The sequence below is a fragment of the Trachypithecus francoisi genome, unplaced genomic scaffold, assembly GCF_009764315.1.
Source record: "Trachypithecus francoisi isolate TF-2019V2 unplaced genomic scaffold, Tfra_2.0 Lachesis_group1, whole genome shotgun sequence".
NCBI classification, from domain to species: domain Eukaryota; kingdom Metazoa; phylum Chordata; class Mammalia; order Primates; family Cercopithecidae; genus Trachypithecus; species Trachypithecus francoisi.
In genome coordinates, this window is record NW_022681454.1 from 35,820,757 (window position 1) to 35,834,693 (window position 13,937).

General features: G+C 33.6%; 1 protein-coding gene across 4 annotated transcripts in view; it reads right to left on the reverse strand.

Moving 5' to 3' along the window:
- The window catches only part of ARAP2 (ArfGAP with RhoGAP domain, ankyrin repeat and PH domain 2), a 179,253-nt gene that overhangs the window by 39,025 nt on the left and 126,291 nt on the right, over positions 1 to 13,937 (reverse strand). For all 4 annotated transcript variants that reach the window (XM_033213941.1, XM_033213944.1, XM_033213942.1 and 1 more), the window contains 3 exons: positions 12,709 to 12,783; positions 9,835 to 9,952; positions 3,321 to 3,449 (listed from right to left, as the gene is read on the reverse strand). In XM_033213941.1, coding sequence (XP_033069832.1) covers positions 3,321 to 3,449; positions 9,835 to 9,952; positions 12,709 to 12,783 — 322 coding nt within the window. The remainder of the gene's footprint in view (positions 1 to 3,320; positions 3,450 to 9,834; positions 9,953 to 12,708; positions 12,784 to 13,937) is intronic.

Consider the following 13,937-nt stretch of genomic DNA (forward strand, 5'->3'; position numbering starts at 1 on the left):
AGAAAGGAAAATAAATCTTTAACATTATTCCCATTTTTCTTTGAAGAACAGTTGAGTATTACTGAGATGACTCTAGTTTATCTGCTAACACACTGACAGAGAAATCATATTTGATTTATTTTCATCATTTTCCTTTTAGATATCAATTTTAAGGTATGGTAGAGGTAATGAATGGAGCAATAACTCTGGAGTAGGTAGTTATTGTGATTGATTTAGGAGACGTTTGCCAAGACAAAAATAAATTAGACTGAATACTGAAATTATCAAAAGTCTATCACAAAGTATGCCCCATAAGAGGTATTAATAAAGTAGAGGTTGCTTTAAGTCACAACCATAAGAAAAAATTATGACTTAAGAAATTGATTTTTTAAAACTATTATAGATTCCTTTAAAGGGCAAGTCTGAATTCAAACAAATGGAGAACCAACTGTAATGAAAGAGATTATTTTGCTTTTACAATATGAATATAAATCAAACTTTAATTCAATACTTATAAACATTTTATGGACTGGAAAATAAGAGTACTTTAGACATTTACAGGTTCTCTTACTTTTGACCAGACTACATAACTACAAATATGAAACAATCCAATTAATGTATTTACTGATGGTTTTCCTTTAAAACACTATTTTTTTTTTCATGCAAAGTTCTTGGTACAATAACAAGATGCATATTTGTTGGATAAAATGAGGCAGTAGGGATAGTTCAGGGACAGAGGTAAGTTTTATGGCCCCCACCCTGTTAGAGACATGAAGTGGGTAAGAGAGTGACACAGAAGTTTACTGACATGTTACTCCAAAGAATATTTCATCCTTGGGAGGCCAAGGCAGGTGGATCACTGGAGGTCAGCAATTCAAGACCAGCCTGGCTAACATGGTATAAGTCGGTCTCTAATAAAAGTACAAAAATTAGCCAGACATTGTGATGAGTACCTATAATAATAGCTACACAAGAGGCTGAGGTAGGAGAATCACTTGAACCTGGGAGGCAGAGGTTGCAGTAAGCTGAGATCACACCACTGCACTCCAGCCTACGCAACACAGCAAGACTCCATCTCAAAACAAACGACAACAAAAACCAACGAATATTCATCCAAATTTCTGAAACATCACTTAAGCCTTCAGCTTGCTTTCTTCTGCTTGGCTTCTGTAGTTCTTCCCTAGGTTTTTTTTTTTTTTTTTTTTAAATACAAGATGCTTTCTCTAGATCTTACAGAGGCTTGGTGCTTTAAAACAGAAGGACACATTCATATCTCCATCTAGAAGATGCAATGCGATAGGTGGAACATCACCAAAACACCCAATCTTCCTACCCAGTTTGTGGATACAGCCAATGTACTGGCTGTCACTGCACCATTTCTTCTTGCCCTTACACAACAAATGTTTTACTCAGTTATGATTGCTCTAAATCAGCGCAATCTACATCTTGTTGGGTTGTTTGCTACCCACCCCCAGCAGTGCCCCGAAGATTAATAGCATTTAACGGTGAACTTGTTTTGGTTTACCCTCACCCTCAGACATACAGAACCTCCATTTATAACATAGCCTTTTAGGATCTAATTCTTATCTATTTTTACTCACATAGACAGCCTACTAGCATTCACACAACAGCAAAGGTATTATGTCTAGGTGTAGGTTTTAAACATTTTGCAACACGGAGAATTACAGATATGTCAGAGGAATATTGGAAGAAAAGAAACAAAGAAAAAATTCAATAGAAAGATAATGAAAGAATAGCCGAATTCACGAATTAGAACAGATATCACAGATTATCTAAATTAGGATTTCTCAACATCAGCATTGACCCCTGGTCTGTACCCAGTAAATACCAGAAGCCCGGCCTCCCTACCCAATCTCCAAGTTGTGGCAGTCAGAAATGTCTCAAGACGCTATATGTTCCATGTCTTGTGGGCGGGGAGGGAAAGGAGGGGAAATCATTGCTAGCTGAGAGCCACTACTTTATGACATGTGCATTCATATATGTGCATTCACATGAGTACAGAGAAATCCTATTGCAAACATTAAGAAGGCACAGGCAGTATATGGTCAAAATCATATGTAAGAGCATGAAAAAATTTCAAACAGCATAAAGGTCTCTGAAAGGTTACATTTCTATAGTATAAAGAGTTAATATCTGTTTTGGTTTTTAAGATGCTTATAAGAACACAGTGATATGAAAGTTGTTATACTACTTGCATTTTGTAAAAGTACTTTCATGTAAGTAAAGTATATAAGATATACACGACAGTGTCATTAAATCAGAAATTTATACGGTAAGCTTTGGTACAATTAAGAGCTCTGAATTATGACTATTAACTAGAGAATCTGCAATGATACTGAGTAGGTTTACAGCACTGAAGAGCTGTGCCATCCTGCCCACGTTTTTTCACATGATTAAAATTAGGAGGAATGCCGATCAGTTCTTCAATTCAATACTTAGTAATTGAATAATATAAGGCAAATTACTTAAGTTCTCTGAGTTTCTCTTCCCTTCATTTGTAAAATTTGAAAGATAATATAACTTACAAGGAAGTTAAAAAACACTTTAAATAAGCTTTGATGTGTATTGAGCTCTGCTGATATGTGATTAAGAAATAATAATAATTATTAATATTAATCATAAAAGTAATGGTAAATTTCAATCGTTAGCTTTTTGAGTTGGATTGTATATAATCGTGGCTGATTTTTTTTATCTTTCAGTTGGTAACAACAGAAGAATAATTAACTTTCAAAATAAAAATTTTCTGAGACCTCATAGAGGTTCAGAAATGGTCTTATATAGTTCACTTGTGCCAGCTAACTTATTTAATTAACCTTATATGTGCACTATCTCCTTCCGGTTGGATGGGAAGTATTCTTATTGGAGGTATTTTATTTTGTAAGTATTTATTTTACAATATCATCACAAAAACGTGAGATGTACAGCAAGCACTCTATCTCAGAGCCTATATACTTAGCATTCCTTTAATGCCCAGAAAATTTTCCAATGTAAATGTAATTCACTGAGATGACTTGCCTTCAATCTAAAAATTAGTAAAATACATAAGCATAAGCATGATAAACAATCTTTAAAAACAAACTATTATTTCCAAAAACTTAAACTTGGTACAATCAAATTAGTCAACTATTACCTCAGAGCAACACACTGGGAAAATATCTTCCTGTCCATATATTCTTCTTTCTTATCTATGTACTATGTCAGTTCATTCTGTATCTAGCTACTCATTTTCCACATTTTCCAATATTACTTGTGCCATATTCATTGCCCTTTAGCCACCTGCATTTTCAATCATAGCTGCAGTGTGAAGTAATGACACCTACCACTGCAGTGTTTAATTGTATCAGGAGTTAAGAATTTCTTCACCACCAGGTAAGCAGAGCCAGGTTCAGCTAATGAGCTCCACCGAAGCACTTGCTCCAGTACATTTTCCTTGTAGTGAAGAGGACGCTCTGTAAAAAATAAATTCCAAATCAAATGGAAAATATATGAAGATAACGAATTTTTTATAATTATAAATTTAAAAAAATCCCTTTGAAAAGATCTGTAGGCACCATTATACACAATCATATCTTATGTTATACAGTAATAGCACTATGACTACATAAAAGATACCCTAAGATCTAGAAAATTATTAAGCACATAATAACATTTACTATATAAATTAATCATGCAGGAATACCTATTTGTTACTCAACTATTTTTAAAAATCAGAAGTACTTTTCTTTTGATAAAAAATCTCAGAATTCTATCCTTTGTACAATAAATTCTACACCTTGTACAATACTTTATTATTATTATTATATTATTATTATTTTTTGAGACAGGGTTTCACTCTGTCACCTAGGTTGGAGTGCAGTGGTGCAATCATAGCTCACTGTAGCCTCAAACTTCTGAGCTCAGGCTACCCTCCCACCTCTGCCTCCCAAAGTGGTGGGATGAACAGGCAAGAACTACCAACCCAATCTTCTATCCTCTTTTTTAGATAACATACTGGTTTGTTTAGGGAAACCTTCTTAATTTTATGTGCAATTAAGTGGTTTTAAAAGTCCATTAAACAATATTGTCCATTACTAAATGATAATTATAACTTAATCATAATCCTTTGTTTATCCCAACAAGATCAAACTCCTAATTTTGGTCAATACTAGTGAATACCTCATAGCTAATATTTTCATAATCAATATAAAATTATAAAACGTAACTTCTATAGAAAACATTAAAATAATTTACAAAATAGTACTGAATAGTCTATATTTAACTATTAGTGGAAATATCAAAAACATTATGTGTCAATATTATATATTAACTACTGACATAATAGGCCAACTAGCAAGAAATTACATGACATCTTCAATATATTTCTCTGAAGAATATTCATCCATATACGTTTTGACTTAGGCAATCATAATTTTAAATACAGCATATATTCTTAGCCTTGAGTTAAAAAGAACAAGTTTTAGAATTACAATCAAAGCCTCACAGAAAAGTTTGTGCTGATCAAAATATGTCAATCAGTTAATAAAATGTAGCAACAGAAGCATATGGGAAATTCAAACCTTTTCTCAGTATACTGAAAATAGCATAATTGAAATAATAAGAAAAGAAGCTCTGACATGAAGATGTCAGTGCTGCTTTCCTAGTGTCGTAGCCATGTAAAAGTCATTTCAACTCTGTCAAACCATCCAAAACATAAAGCACACAGCACTTGAGCTTTTTGTTTTTGTTTAAAGTAATGAGGCTAAAGACAAACAGGAAAGAGCATATCAAAAGCATCATATTTGTATGATCCATCATAATGTACTTGCTAATGAAATCACAAGTTTACATAAATATATCACATCCTCCCTAATACTGGTTTCCCCTGCTATGAACATATCATATCAGAAGTCATCAACAATTCCTAGTTCCAGATAAGAAAATAAATTGTCTGCTTCCAATGTAAATTACCAGATGCTTGCTTCCTATCCAGTAAAGAGAAATCCAGTTCTGCATTCTGTGCTTATTGGAGCAAGCTAACTCATTATAATAATGGCAAGAATAAAGAAGGAAAGAAAAAATCCACTAGGCCATATATCCTGAAGACAAATAAATACACATCTTGTTTCCTATTCTGTATCCTCTATTCACAGCATAGTATTGAGTATATAATAAATGCTCAATAAATATTTGACAAATAAATTATCTCATTTTCTTTGATGGCCCATAAATAAAAAAAAAAATGTATTAACAGAAAGACTCACAGACAAAATGAGTCATCATAAAGCCAGATAAAATATTTTGTGCTATATCAGTATTACTTTTCTTCAAATAATTTTCCAAAAGATTGGGCAAAGATCATAACCGCCCACAATTTGCCAACATTATAATTCAATTGTTAACTAACTCATAAATTGGTTGTCTTCAAATTGAAGTTAGAATTGTATTTGAAGGTAAAACTAATTATAAAATAAGCACTCCCTTTATGTCTGGCTTTACATAATTTTTGAGTCTACTACTTGCAAGCTTTGAGATACTTTTGATCCCAATAACGGTTGCCATTTATGGAATAATAATTATGTATCAGGCATTATATATGCTGGATGCTTTAAATCAGTTACGACTTTCAAACTTCACAACAACTCTCTTCATTAGATATTATTATTCATATTTTACATGTAAGGAAACCTAAGAATCACAAAGGTTTTAGCCCCTTGCCTCAAGTCACATGGCTGGTTAAGGTGAGGAACAGAGATGTGAAACCCAAACCTATCTAACTTTAAAGCCCCAGATCTTTAACTACTATAGTTAATTTTATTCCGGAGACATATGTAAGCCTTCCCATGATGGTTTTCTCACATGTAATTTGAGGAAAAACAAAGATTTTCTTGGGTAACATATGCAAAGTGAAAAACACTTTCTGCCCTGTGTACATAATCAGAAGATAACAGCAGTTTATGTGTCAGTCAGAAGAGCTAGAAAGAATCCTAATAAAAAATAAACAGATCTTCCACATCATAGTAGGTATGAGGAAGAAACAAGACCATCTTTTTCTGATATTACCGCATAAAAAGTAACTGCTTTGCAAACTTGGATCTCTCAGTGAAGCCTATTTAAATGAGGCCCCTCAGTGGTTAAATTTCTTTCAAGATGTGAAAAACCCAGGGGGTCTACACTGGCAGATGATGGGTTTGGATTTAAGGTAAAGCATTAAAATAATAGCATATTTTGGATGACTGGCTCTTACAGAAGAGAATCTAACTCAGCTTAATGTATATTTCATACCAATGGAATATAAAATCAAAACGTCAAAAATATCAAAATGTTTTAAATGGTTATAACGTATTTTCCCACGAATCTGACTGCCATATAAACAAAAAAAGATGACTGTGCTGTCTTAGTCAGAACTTCCTGAAAGTTGTGCACCATCTCACCAATGACAGTAATGCTGAAATACCATTTAAGTGAAAACAAAAGGTACATGCTTATAGCAATCTGAATTAGTAGCTGCCACATCCACGGAGATTCCATTCGCACGTTTAAGAATCTGTTTTCTTCATCTTCAGGCATATAGGAGTTTCCCAGCATTTACGTGCTAATAATATATATGTCCCCTTTATTTTTATATTTCAATTAGGTTATTAACTTTTAATGAGTACAACAGATCTCAGGACAGTAAAGGGAAGATTTCCAAACATTTATTATACAAAGGAAACACTGGACATAGAGAACTCCTGCTTTAAAATATAAAGATACTTAAAATCTAGCACTCTGGCTTACATATTTATAAATTTATATATTCATTTTTTTTTTTACTGCATTACTTGGAGGATTTATGTTTACATTATAAAACACACCAATTGCCTGGCTGACATTCTTATCGACTACAACCTTCTTACCGCCTATGTCTGTACTTTTACCTCCTTCTCATATTTCACTTCATCTTCCCTGCATGTTACTAGTAATAAAGCTTTCAACATTTCATGTCAGGTGGTACACACATGTTCAACTGGCTTCAGTAAACCCACATAACCACAGGCCCTTTTGTTGCTCTCCTACCATTAGCCCTTTGAAAGTTTTTCTCTTCCTGCAATTTCTACTTGCACAGTTGACCAAACATTAAGACCATGCCAAATCTGAATTCTTAACTCTAAGTATATTCTGTCTAGGTGTACATGACACATTTCTTTGTTTATACATTGACACATTCACAAATCAAAACTTGATGTCTCCTAGTTTTTTAGATATCTTCATAAAGACAACTTTATTCTAATTAGAAGTAAAAATAGGAAAAAATCCAATTCAATCTTAGCATTTTATATACTAATTATCACATTCAAGTTTATAATTAGTCATTTTGAGGGTAAACATCCCTTGATTGCTCAAGATAAAATTTCAAAACAATGTTTCCTGGTATAATGCAACCCCTCTTCTAGCTATATATAATTCCTTCCTATCCTCATCCACGAGCTCGCTCCTCTTAGGATGACTAGTAGCCAGAGATACAGAGCTGCAATGGCACACGGATATGCTTTAATGTACTCAAACTTTGAGAGGGCAAGGGAGGTAGGGAGAGGATGCCTACCCCTAAATCCACAATTCAGTACTCTGCTATCAAACTTTTAAAAAGTAACAGAAATAGAAGCGTGTAGGAGACAATCATCTGTCCAAGCACTAAACAGGGCCTTGAGATCTCTTCATGGTTCCTAATCTACAGGGAGAGATCTCTGTCTATGTGCCTCCCACATTTGGATGCATCTATACCAGGAGTCACAATCCATATCACTCAGGTCCAGAATGCATCTACTTTTTTGTACCACTTCAGTTGAAAAGAGTTTTGTGAAGTGTGATCCACATCAACTGCACTATGAGAAGTAGTAAAAAATATAAAGCCTAAAATATATGGTAAATGCCCTAAAAAAAGTATAGTATAGGGCAGAACCAGGTATATACACATTACTATTCTAGAAGTCATAGAGTACACAGCATTATAGATTACTAAACAAGTGATCTGAAAGAAATCAATGTGAACAACATGATGGAAGAGACATTTTACTTACACTGTGAAGGATGAATATGCAATGAGGAAATAATAAAAGGGTTTTACATGGCGAAACAATGTAAACAAATTTGTAATGTGGAAAGGTATTTCTGGCAATAATGTTGACAGTTAATCTTTATGCACAAATATAATAAAGCTGGTAACTGAGTGACCCATTCTTTAAAATTAAACAAAGATGAAAAATAAAAACTTTGTCACTCTTGTAACACAGAGTCATAGAAAATCATGCCTCTCTTATTCAATAGATTTTATGGCTACTATATAATAGGCACTATGGCAGACATTACAGATTAAAAAAAAAACAAACAAACCAGAATTGCTCCTACTTTCCAAGGAGCCCCCATCAAAAGAGACAAGTACAAATCTAGGTGATAAGTACTATAAAGAGAAATGAGACAAAGTACAAATGAAACTTTTAGTCTAGGTTTTAAATGAGGTAGTAGTGTGAGCCAGATGGAGGAAGAACAAAGGTATATTTGGGAAACACCATTTCATACTTGTTAGCCAAGCACAAAAAATAGAAGAGATTATCTAATAATCATAATCATAATCATAAGTAACATGAGAAAAGATGGCAAAGGAGGTTGAAGCAAGGAAAACCCAATGTTTAGAAGACAGAATAAGGAGAATCTAAAAAAGAGGTAAAATGATCAGAAAATCATGACGAGAATCCAGGCAGTATGGAAAATAGAGTGAAGATCATCAAATAAAACAGGAATAGTCATTAATAATAAATGCCATAGAAGGTCAGGTAAAGTGAACCCAGATGTGAATCTGGGGACTTGACAGTTGGGGGTCATAGGAGTCATCTGCCAGAGTATTTCCGTGCACGAGGGGGATTGAGACCAACTGAGGGAGACACTGTGAAGCGACATCCAAGTAAAATAGTCATCAGATCTTGGCAATGAATATTTAAAAATCACATTGAAACATTTTAAATGTTAAAGAATTGTGCACAATCATAATACAGGAATAAAAACATAAAGACCAAGTACTGACAATCCCATTTCATTTTAACACTGTTTGGAACACTCCTAATAACACACTATGGGGTATTTTAAACACTGTATTTTAAGTTTTATCCTGAGCTTGAGGGTGGCAAGATTTTTCTTTTGGCAGTTTGGCAGCTGTACTCCAAAGTGTCCCAAGACCTTAGTAGGTAGCAGCTAGACAGATGGTGAAGGTACAAAGACATTCTGTGTCTTATTTTTTTTTCTGGAGGTCTTTGAAACCACAGGGTGTTATTAAAATGTTAAGCTTATTCAGCACTTGACTGTTGGGGTAGTCAAGGTGCTTTAAATGCTCCCTTTATCCCTAGGCATCTTGGAGATGAAAGACAACAAAATATTTGACCCACTAAAGATAGAAAAAGGGAAAAGACAAAAATGAAGCTTCTGCTGCTCTTAAAATTACTTTATAGAATAATAAACATATTTTAAATCAACATTCTTTGTTTCTGTTAATAGTGTTCTTGTTAAATAATAGTAACTGACACCACTCAGAATATTGTACCAAATCAAATCGCTTGTCCTTATAAACAAAGGTCTTCTTTCCTGAGGCACCAAAAGAGATACCTAAAGTCTTGCACTGTATTTTTATAGTCAATAAGGTAATATAATTATTTTGATGAGTAAAATCATAAAAAGTCAACCTCACACATATATTAACACATGCACTAAGGTAAAAAAAAATCATAACAAGATGTTAAGACATAAAATGTTTATAAAGTCTTGTCCTAAACAGTACTTTTTTATAGTATAAATAATTTAAGAATCCCTCACATAAAAATCACTTACCTAGCTCTTCATTTTCAATGACTTCAAATGTGGCCCAAATATCACCTTTTGTAGGAATAATATTTTTTATTGCTAATATATCATTAGTTAATTCTTCTGCTTCCATCACAGGAGATATCTGTAAGAGAAGTAATATTTCTTCAAAACATGTGTTAGACACAGAAGTAGCCTTATGCTAGGCCAATAATATTCCCCATCCACCATTTAGTGATATCCTGAATTTATTTTGAGCATGGTTAAAACCAGCTTCCAAGATCCCATAGAGAAAACAGCATGTTCAGATCTTTTCCATAAAATGTACCTAAGTACAAAAAGAAAATACAATATAGACATGATATTATTTTAATCACTTACTGAGCAATTAGGCCACTCAGAAGGAAAGAATGTACCCAATTACATGAGGAATGATCTTCGCCAGACAACGAATCCAACAGTGGTCTAAATGTAAAACTTTTTACTCGTCAGTTCTATAATTAAGAGTGTAGAGTAACTTCGTTTATTCAGCCTAGATTCTAAATTATACACAGTCGATGGCTATCAGTCATGCCAAAAAGCTCCAGGGTCTTGGTAGTCCGTGATGTGCCCTGCCATGCCAAGTAACAGATGGTGGGATACCAAAGTATGCTGGAACCAGGATTCCAGGACGGATATCAGAGTCTGCAGTGCCAGCCTGGGGGTTGGCTCTACAGAAGTCACAAAGCCTGAGTCCACTGTACAAATACATCACCTCTTCGGGGACTTTTGGAATTTTTTATTTGTTTCTTCTTATTTTTGCTTATGCCAATCTTAAGTCCATGTTGGCCAAAAGCAAAATGGCTTTCTTCAATTCGAATTTAGTTATAATGATGTTTTAAGCATGATAATACTGCAGTTACAACTTGGTTTGCACATTTTCAGTAACAGGATGTCTCTACTAAAAGTTCCTTAGAAATGTATTTGTTTCCATTTCTCCTGCCCATAATTGCTCATAAGCATACTGCACATACATAAATAAAAAAAAAAACATTTCACTGCAGGTAACACACAAAGTCTACCTTTTGTATTTTATGAAATTTAGTGCTCTTTTGGAATATAATTATACAATGAAGTTCACTATTTTCTATTTAGAAAAGCCCAAAGAAATAGAAACTTAAAAGAAAAAAAATTATTATAGCATCTAGGAATAATAGAGAACATCAAGCAGTATGGAATAGATGAATCATTTCAGTGATGCTGTTGATCTGCATGAACGTACAATATTTTTAAGGCTGGCCCTTTCTTAAAAAAAATAATAAATTATTGAGAAACCCACTTGTGAAACAGGCAGCTGGAAGCACCTTGGTCTGAAACAGGAAGACCAGAACTCTATTCCTTGCATCAAGAGAGACCAAAAGCTCCTCTTTAGTAACACCTAGAACTCCACACTTGGGAAATTATTACTCTACAGAATATACAGATCAGTATACTGAACGTCCAGTCGGGATTATGATGACCAGGTTTGTATTCTGGCCTTAGTATTCTTACTTCCCAGTTTCCATTCTTATAAACTTGGAACATCACCTACTTCATCTACCTCCATGCGTTTAGGTAATAATTAGCAGAGATAAATGTAACTAAAGGGTTTTGCAGAATCATAAGCATTAAAACCTATGTAATTGATTTTAAATAGTTTTTGTTATTTTCTAAAGAGTATTTGGAGTTACCATAGGTGAAACTGGCAAGTCTTTTATCTAAACACACCGGATAACATAAGAACTTGGCTCAGTTATAACTTCTGTTGTGACTTTAGAAAATAAAACTAAAATGTGCTACTAAAGAGCCTGTGTATAGATTTAAGCCATATGCTTTAAATACCTCCTCTAGCATTAGTGAAACTTGTGCTAATTGATCTTTACTAGTTCCTCACATCTCTTATGATCAACATTATGCATTCAGCATAAGAAATATGACATGGCCAACGAGTGGCAGGGCAAATGCCTCATAAAGACAAAGCCTATAATTACAGTGTTAATATTTCAGCTTCATGTACCAAGCAATGTACTTAATGGTATATAGTCACAATTCATAATCATTAGAAACACAAAATTTAAAATCAAAATATATTTAACTTAAGTCCAGATATATCTAACGTTGTGACTCTGTTTAATCCTGGACTTTAAAAACGATAAGCAGCTAAAGCCAAATTTCTGTTACATGGCAGAATGTCTATTGTTCATACAAATAAATCAGTCTTACCAAATAGCAACCTGAAATATCAGTTACTATCTGTAAGGCAGACAAATTACTAAATACAGCAGCATGAGAAAGATCTATTTTTAATTTATCACAAATGATTGGTACTCTCAAGGGATAAAAGAGCTATCCAAATAAATATCCCAGAGTTATATTCAAATAAATTGGAAGATTGGATGCTAAAGTATAGAAAACAAGGGTGAGGGATTATTATTAATAGTAACAGCACTAGTAGTAATAGTTATTTATTAAACACATACTGAGCAATGTGCTATGCATTATCTTATAGAGTCTTCACACCAACGCTATGATGTAATACTGTGATTTTTTCTCATTTTACAGGTGAGAACACTGAGGCCCAGAGCAAATAACTTGTCTAATGTCAGGAAGCTAGAAAGGGGAGGGGAAAGTATTTAAGCTCGGGGTATTTTCCAGAACCTGAAGAAAATCTTAACACGTAATCCAAAGCACATAAGATGTTCTCTTTCCAAATGATTAAAATACAGAATTCCTGGGGGATATCAGTATAAAAAGTCTATGTTGGCAGTCATTTGAACTGGAGAAGTAACATAAAATATAATAATGGAAAACCCAAACTATGTAAAATAATGCTAACATTTGTGACTTCCAACAGTCCTCTTTACAGCCACCTTTAGAACTTACCCGAATTATAATACTACAGTCAGGTTCCTTCCTTTCTACATATACTTCAATTAACAAATCTCCAGCCTGGGAAACCTAGAAAAGGGCAGAGGTAGAAACCACACAGATAAATATGTTGTAAAAACACACATTTGAAACTGAAGACAGTTATAAAGCCCCAGGCATATTTCTGAATATTTTATAACAATGAAACAAGCTCAATTCCCCCATTCGCAAGCATGATGTGCCCATTTCCAGATATGGTTAAGGACAAGGCATTTACACAAACGTTATAATCAGCAACAACAATCACAATGATTTTCTTTTTTATCTCTTAGGAGCTTAGTGCTCTCAAACACCCTTACATTCTTCCTAAAATAATGAATCCAGCTACAATGGAAATATGCTGGCTACGACAACAGAAGTCGTAGGAGTCATCAGCATGTGCGTTAACAGGATAAACAAAATGAGGGGTGAAAACAAACCACATGTAGTTTTGCTTCAAGCTGGAATGTGTGCATGATATCAATATTTAAAAGGCAAAATATGGCTTGCTACGTTTTTAAAGAGAAGATACGCCCGAAAATTGAACTTTGAGGATAAACTATGTCAGAGCTATATTAAAACTACAAATAACATAAATTTAGAAATGAAAATAAAAGTGAGGTCATTCATGGAATATGGTAGACAATAAAAAGAAGTTTTTAATTATCTTTGGCCAAGAATTAAGTACTAATTTAGGTCATCATTATATCCCAAAAGACAGACTAAGTGAAGAAGATGCAAGCCTGAAAATAAAAGGCCTTAGGATATCATATCATAACTATATAGATTAACAATATAGGAGGGTAACAAAGAACCAAATTAATCTATGAAAAATATTTTGAGTAACTTTTTTCAGAAGTTCCCTTAAGTTATGTAACCAATTAGAAACAATATCACCTGATTTAAATAAAAAAGATCATTATCAAGAAATTATTCTCAAATTAAATTTGCCTCAGCATAAAATCTAATGAGCAAACTTTAGAAAAAACATTAAAGATGAACTTTGAAAAAGTTCCTTAATTTTTCTGGCATTACAGGCTTAGAAAAGCTTATTTCCAGTTTTTCCTCCTGACTTACAATGCTACAGATACATTCCAGTAAGGAAAAGATACAGTTGACACTTTTGCTTTTCACTATGTTTGCATAAACAGCTCTCCAGGAAGGACACATTTTAAAACTTAAAAAGTAAATACAAAGAACTCAGA